General features: G+C 36.8%; 1 protein-coding gene across 1 annotated transcript; it reads right to left on the minus strand.

The window, feature by feature from the left end:
• Nucleotides 1-572: 572 nt before the first annotated feature.
• LOC144243903 (olfactory receptor 11G2-like) lies at nt 573-1,526 on the minus strand. The gene has a single exon (XM_077779044.1). The coding sequence runs from the start codon at nt 1,524-1,526 to the stop codon at nt 573-575; it is 954 nt and encodes a 317-aa protein (XP_077635170.1).
• Between the last annotated feature and the right edge of the window lie 6,486 nt (nt 1,527-8,012).

The raw sequence follows: 8,012 nt of genomic DNA on the forward strand, positions 1-8,012 counted from the left end.
CTTTTCGTCAGTAACTACCAGTGGAGAATTTGTTTATAGTGTCAATCCCCAAAGCCATTTATGACCTATGTTAACACCATTATACAATGCTCCAATGCTGAAGTACAAAGTAGATTTATACTTCCTAAGAAACTCAGTTATATAAGAAGAGTTCAGTTTTTCCTAAGACAATTTCATTTCTTAAATAAAACTATCCCATCATGTAGTGAGGATTATTTATGATAATGGTAGGTTTGGGGTACCTGGGTGGCTCAGTTGGCTAAGCGTCTGACTCTTGTTTTTGGCTCAGGTCATGATCTCACAGCTTCATGAGTTCAAGCCCCATTCAGGCTCTGTGCTCAGTGTAGAATCTGCTTGGGATTCTTTCTCACCTCTCTCTCTGCTCCTCCCCCACTGTCAGTGACTCTCTCAAAATAAATAATAAAATTTTTTAAAAAATGTTAAAAAAAGATCATGATGGGCTTTGTTGTAACAATTTCCTAACCAAAATTATTGAATTCTCTAGAAAGTAAACTTGCTCATATCTTAATAAGATAGTTTGCAGTGGGACATAGTTCACCATGACTTCTGATTTATATTTTATGAGCACATATTTCAGTCCCAAAGACTTTCCTTAGGGCAGTCTTCATCTCCTTGTTCCTGAGGCTATAAATTAGAGGATTACAGAGGGGTGTTATCACAGAATAAAACAAGGTCACAATTTTTTGCACTTGCACTGGGTGTCCTGATCCAGGACTAACATACATCACCATAACAGAGCCAAAAAACAGGATCACCACTGCTAGATGAGAAGCACAAGTGGAGAAAGCTTTGTGTTTGCCTGCTGCTGAGGGCATCCTTAGCACAGCCACAATCACCAGAGCATAGGAACAAAGAACAAAGAGAAAGGTTCCAATCATGAAAACAGCATTGAAGGTAGAATAAATGAACTGTGTGGTGGTATCTTCAGAACAGGACAGCATCATCAGTGGGACAGGATCACACATGAAATGGTTAATGGTATTTGGGCCACAGTAGGGTAAGTGTGAAATGAGAACAACTGGGGTTAGGAAGAGGATGAACCCACATGACCAGCCAAAGATGGCCAGGCCAGTGTATAGCTGTTTCGTCATGATGTGTGGGTAATGCAGAGGACGACAGATGGCAAGATACCTGTCAAAGGCCATGATGCAAAGGAAGAAGCCCTCATCACACCCGAAAGAGAAGAAGAAGTAGAACTGTGCAAAACAGTTCACAAAGGAAATGGACTTGCTTGTTGACAGGAGATTGGCCAACATATTAGGGACGGTCGTGGTGATATAGCATATTTCCAGGAGAGAGAAATTCCCCAAGAAGATGTACATGGGAGTGTGAAGACGCTGGTCCCACCTCACTGCACAGACAATGGCTGCATTCCCCATGAGGGTCAGGGTGTAGACTACTGAGAAGAGCCCGAAGTAGAGGAGCTGCATTTGTGGGCTTGAGGGAAAGCCCATGAGGATAAAGTGGCTAACGGAGCTGGTGGCTTCTGTGCTGGACACATTCATTGGCCTGGAAGACATGGAGATGACTTGGTTATTGCACTCTCACTGGGGTATGCTGGTTCTCCCTGAAAACACCAAATTCTTGGCCATTTTTTTGATAATGTAATAAACCATGAGGTTTCTATTAAAGCAGCAAAGTAGTGATGCTCACAACCTGTTTTCATTTTGATAAGCATGATTTCATTTTGATAAGACGTAAGTAATCCTATAAATAAAAACATGCTGTGGGTCTATCATTAAACTAGGTCAGGAGACTGGATTACATATTAAGAGTACGAAATTGACATTTCTTTTAAGGCATAATGTAAAATTAATTTATTATAATTAGTAATATTGATAAGAATAGCAAATGAAGTCCTATTTATATTAAGACATTTCAAAAAGTTCTTTCTCACTGAGATACAGTGAAAGGGCACAGGGAATGAGTTATTCTTTTTTATCTTGTTTATGCTGTGGTTAAGTGATGACTATGTGGGTCTCTGGTTCCATCATAGATGGTTCATTACATGACTAGACATGTTTGATACATAAAAATTGCTTTCTCTTTATCCAGACTTTTGTATGGAGCTTTATAACATGGAGAAGAGCCTTCCTTGCTCTTTGGCACCTAAAATTCCTCCCAGTTAATTCTTATTGAATTACAGCTTAACTTGTACATGTGTTATGTCCTTAGAAATCTATTCTTGGTTATCACATTAAAATCTAAGGTGGAAGGACTATTGTTTTGCCCATGGGGCTGTGTAGACTGTGTCAATTCTGAATGCAAGCTGGTGGTTCACTCTATTTATTTCCCATAGCAATCATATCATATCAGATGGCAGTTTAGGGCAGGTTCCAGAATTTCTCCAATTAGAAGAGTGAGAGTGAGAGAGAGAGAGAGAGAGAGAAAGAGAGAGTCCACCCCCCCCCTTCCTGGAAGAGAAAATATCTCCCTTGATATGTTGTGATTGTATGGTAAGATTTATTTTTAAAAGATTATTTAGGATTTTTATCCTGAAGAATTGTAAGATTTTCTCACTGAGTTTGTTGTATAGGATCTTTCGTGTTATCTTTTATATGGACCGCAAGGTATGAAACTAGTGAATCCAAAAATGAAAAACAGAGTGCCTTTAACTTAACTACATTTAAATTGTACATAAGTATGTATAGTGAAGACAGAATATACAGAAGCAAAGAGAGAAAGCATAATATTATTATTAATGTAACAGGAAATTGATATTGTTAAGTTACAAAAATTTTCTTACCTATGGGAGGCCCACAAATTATCCTGCTGCATTCCTTTGATGAAAAGGCTTTCTAATATGCCCATCTGGTCTTGGTGGTTATCTGTATAACTCATTCAACTGAATGTTTGAAACTCATTTACTTATGTCATTTTTACTCTGGCCTGTGTCCTAATACATTGGTAATCTACTCTAAGCTATTTTAATTACGATTTTCATTAACATTGGGACACTAACAGTGATATATCAAATCAGTATCAATACTCACCCTATTTATGTCTCCCGTTACAGTATTTCTTGGGAATCCTAACTGTATAAAGTCAAAATCCAAAGAAGAACCTATAAATGCAAGAAACAGCACACAGATGTGAATGGTTTTGTCATTAAAAGAAATTATCTCACATAAAATTAATAAAACTGACAGCAATATATGACTTAGATATTATATCAGTGGTATCATAGATTTGTTGTATTTACTCTGTTGGACAAGCAACAGAATTCATCATTTATCCACCTCTAATAATTTATTAAACATTTTCACACAAAATCCCAGGCCTTTTTTTGTAAACAATACTTATTTATATTTTAAAGGGATAATGAAGCTAGATAAATGTATTTCTAGACTGGGTGAATCAAGGAAAAGTTAATATTTTCAAACTTTTTCATCTGAATTTTATTCTAATAAAATATCTGTCTTCTCAGAGCAAGAAGCAAGCAATTATCAGTAAGTTCATTTCTGCAGAAAACTCAGCATTTGTAATAGGGCATACAGATTTTAACTCACTCCTTGGATATGTTCCAAGAAGAAAGAAAGGTGAGAGAGAAGGAATAAAATATTACCACAGAGTGAAAAGCACAGGGGGAACTTCAGAAGAATTGGAGAATCATGTTTATAACCTGCCATGAATTGCAAAAAGTAAATTTTAAAAGATTTTTTCTCCCTAGCTGCAAAACTCATGTTTGTGATTAAGATAAAGCCCAGGTGAAGGTACTGTCTATATTTATTTCTTTGCATCATAGTCTTTTCCCAAAGCTAGAGATTTGGGACTCTATCCCATGATATTTTTAAAGTATTTATTCAATAGATGAGCTTGTTTAGAATTTTATTTATTTCCAGTGAAATCCCAGGCCTTACTATTCCCTGAGGATTGGGGCATTGCAGAACTAGGCTCTTACCTTCTCTTATGCTTTTTCTATACAGGCATTGTAAAATGTTCCTCGGGAATAATTAAACTGTAACAGAGCTTGCTGTAATAGCTATTATATGAAGATGCACCTTTGAATTCCCTGTTTCTGTTTTGAAGAAAGAAAATTCTTCCCTTATCAGTATTAGTTCTCAGATTTGTGTTTTAGAGACATTTCAGTCACAATTCTGTCATATCCATTAGTGCTAAAACTGGCGTGGGTTTATTTGACAAATATTTATCGAGTGCTTACCAGACACTTGGAATATATCACCAATAAAAGAGTTCCAAAGAGAAGCAGTCCTAGCTTCAGGTTTAATAGAATTCTTTCTTAGTCCCCTCATAGAAGCTTCTCCTCCCATCCTGGTGACCGTGATTTATTTGGCCGAACTTAAATTTGCAGACGCAGCTAGAGCAAATTCTGCAAGCAAATCACTGGATATTATAGGGAGTCAGTCTTGCACTTTTTTGTTCTCAGACTGTTGAAATTTTAGCTGTTGAGGGTGAAGCCCCTTTTATTGGCCATTGATTAAATATGTGTAACAGTTTCTGGAGGACAGAGTCCCCAACTTGCAGTGTAGGCCCAAAACGATATCTTCATTTACCCTAGTGGTCCTCAAATGGAGGCAGCTACCCCCACCTACCAGGGGATATTTGATGCTGTCTGAAGACACTGTTGGTTGTCACACCTGTCCTACCAGCAGGTGGACAGTGGGTGGAGGTCAGGGACGCTGCTTAATATTCTGTCTCACAAAGGACAGATCCCCACAAGCAAGAATTCTCTAGCCCATAATGTCAATAATGCTTAGGTTGAGAAACCATGTTTATCCTTTGGTATTGCATTCCTATATTCTATCAAGCATACTGCTTCCACATGATGCAGTGTATGGTAGGGCCAGTGAATCTTGTAATCATGTGCCTGTTGTTTCACTTCACAGGGTGGTAATGTCATGCAGCGGTCCCATATTAGTAAGTCAGTTATTCCCTTAGCATGAGGGTAGTGGTACAGGCAGAGGCTCTGCAGTAAAGGAAGTGCAATCCACATCCAGGGAAAAAAAAATCACAGAAAGGACAAATATGAAAGGAATTTTAATGTAAGCAATTTGTTACTTGTTGCTGGTTAGTTTTCTTAAAGGATGGTGCCTTATTTTTAATTTTATTTTTTAATGTTTATGTATTTTTGAAAGAGAGAGACAGAGAGACCTCTGAGTAGGGGAGGTGCAGAGAGAGAGGGAAATTCAGAATCCGAAGCAGACTCAAACTCATGGACCACAAGATCATGCCTGAGCCTAAGTTGGACACTTAATCAGTTGAGCCTCCAGGCGCCCCAGGATGGTGCCTTATTGAAGGCTTAGCATTGGTCTCTCTTTGAGACTGTATCCACAGTAGCTCAGTGACCTTAGCAGCCTGGTAAGAGAGGGTCCATGTTTTGTGGCTTATGTTGTAGCCTCCATACTTACCACTCTATGGTACTTTATGCAAGCACTAAGGGTAGAAAGTCAGAGCTGCCTGACATCTCCTGGATGACTCATTCTTTGTATCTGACTGTTGAATACCCCCACCATGGAGGATCCTCTCTGAGAATGGGCATTGATTTGAGACACTAAGATTTGCATACTTTGTGCCCACTCTCATAGGTCTATCCATTTCTTGCCTCTTCAAACTTCTTTGACTCTGATTTTCCTATCTGGGTCCTACTGGGTTCCTGACCAAGCAGTGAGACTTTTTGCATCTGTCATTAGTAATGCATATCCTTATCTTGAGTAGCAGACCATTTCTCCTACCATATAAAGGGAGACAACTAAGTGTATTTCTCTGAGCATTTTGCTTTGTGAGGATTTCCTTCACCCTACATTCTATTGCCACCTGTGGGAGGGGATACTGAGAAGCAGTAGCACATTGTTTTCTTGCGGTAGTATATAATCAGATGATCTATTTGTGAATGAAGCCTAAGGTTCCTTTCCTTCTTTGTCAGCTGGTTTATGGAAGCTCACTTCCAACATGAAGTCATAGGTGTGAACTAAGGAAGAGGAGTTGGTGCAGTAAAAAAAAGGTCTATGTCTTAAGGAAATGCTTGTTAATGTACCAAATAATTTGCAATTCTATCTAGTGGGAACAACTTAATATGAGGTAAAATAAATATGGATAAGAAAATTTTGGCTAATAATTAACTTGAAGACAACTAAAAAAATATATGGCTCTGTACACCTTCATAAAAATCCACACATTATTTTATTAAGAATCATTAATTCTTATCCCCTTTTCCTGTATAATTAAGAAAGATGAATGGAATTAGCATGAACATTGTTCAAGCGCCATAGATGAAAATCAGAACTAAAGTTATTAACATTTGAAACCTAATGTTGAAGTTGGTTTGGATAAAGTTCCAAATGGTTTATATATTTTTCTTCCAATATAAAGTAGTTTTCAGGAAGTTGTTCAGCTTTTTAATTTGTTTCTTATGTAAAGTAGAATAAAATCATTCACTTATTTTCCAGAACTCAGAAATCCTGCCTTTCAAGCTCAAAAAATATTTTCAATCTAGGCTCTTTATATAGTAAAATTCAATTGATGTTTCTCATCACTTTGTGAAGCAGATGACTCTTTAAAGGCTATAAATTAAAATTCTGTTGATTACATTTTATATTATGATTTCTTTTAATTATGTTTTGGAAAATTATGTTTTTTAAAAAAGTGGCAAAAGAACAAAATAAAAGCCATAATGAAAACAACAATGTTAATTAAATATTTAATGGAAATAGTTTTCTTTTTTCTTTTTGTATTTATGTATGTATTTATATTCTCGTGCAGTGAAACCTTGGGTTGTGGGTAATTCATTCTTCGAGTATTCTGCAAGATGAGCAAACATCTCTAAAAATTTTAACTTGATAAACAAGCAATGTCTTGCAGTATGAGTAGTATGTGATGCCAAATATCACATCACAACTGAGCCAATTCTCTTTTCTTCTCCCTCCTCCCCTCCTTCCCTCTCCCTCTCTCTTTTTCTCTTGCTATGGGATTGTGGGTGATCATCTCCCATGCTTGAATGCTCAGTCTCAGGCTGCAGAGTTTGCAGAAATCAGTGATTTTTCAGAAAGTTGGAAGGTGCCCACAATTGGCACTAGTGTATTTTTTGTCACTTCAAAGCATTTAGGAATAGTCCTTTGCTTTTCCACACAAGAGTAAGCTTAGGAATGCTTTGCTTCATTCTAGGTCATTGGAAAGCTTCCTTGTCCTTGTTAAAGTTTCATGAAAAGTAAAGGTTCAATTGAGCCAATAGATAGTAGTTATTCCTTTAGTGATAGTAAAAGTTGTCCTACACACTAACCCTCCTTTCTCCTATCTCCCTCACAGCAGCCACAAAAATTTTCAAAGTTATGGACAGATTAATTAATTTATTTTTCTTTATTTTGTTTCTATTTTGTATTTTATGTTATATTGCAGTATTGCAATCATTTTTACATAAATATTTTTGGGTTGTGGAACAAATCTTCTGAGTTTCCATTATTTCTTCTGGAGGAATTTGATATACAAGGACTTTGGATTACAAGTATGTTTCGAGAACAATTTATGCTTGCAAACCAAGGTTTTACTGTATTATGAGCACTGAATAATGTATAGATGTGGAATCACTATATACATGCCTGTAACTAATATAACACTGTAAGTTAAGTGTATAATAATTAAAATAAAAACCATATTTTAAAAAATTGAATAGACAGAAGAAAAAGGAAAGTTGTATTAACCTTTAAATATAGAGAATGTGGAGAAAGGGGAACTCTTTTGCAGTGCTGGTGGGAATGCAAATTGGTGCAGCCACTCTGGAAAAGGGTATGGAGGTTCCTCAGAAAATTAAAAAAAGAACTACCCTATGACCAAGCGATTGCACTACTAGGCATTTATTCAAAGGATACAGTGTGCTGTTTCAAAGGGACACATGCACTCCAATGTTTATAGCAGCACTTATGGACAATAGCTGAAGTGTGGTAAAAGCCCAAATGTCCATTGACAGATGGTATATGTGGTATATATGTACAAAGGAATATTACTCATCAATCAAAAAGAATGAAATCTTGCCATTT

The sequence above is a fragment of the Crocuta crocuta genome, unplaced genomic scaffold (genome assembly GCF_008692635.1).
Source record: "Crocuta crocuta isolate KB4526 unplaced genomic scaffold, BGI_CrCroc_1.0 scaffold480, whole genome shotgun sequence".
NCBI classification, from domain to species: Eukaryota; Metazoa; Chordata; class Mammalia; order Carnivora; family Hyaenidae; genus Crocuta; species Crocuta crocuta.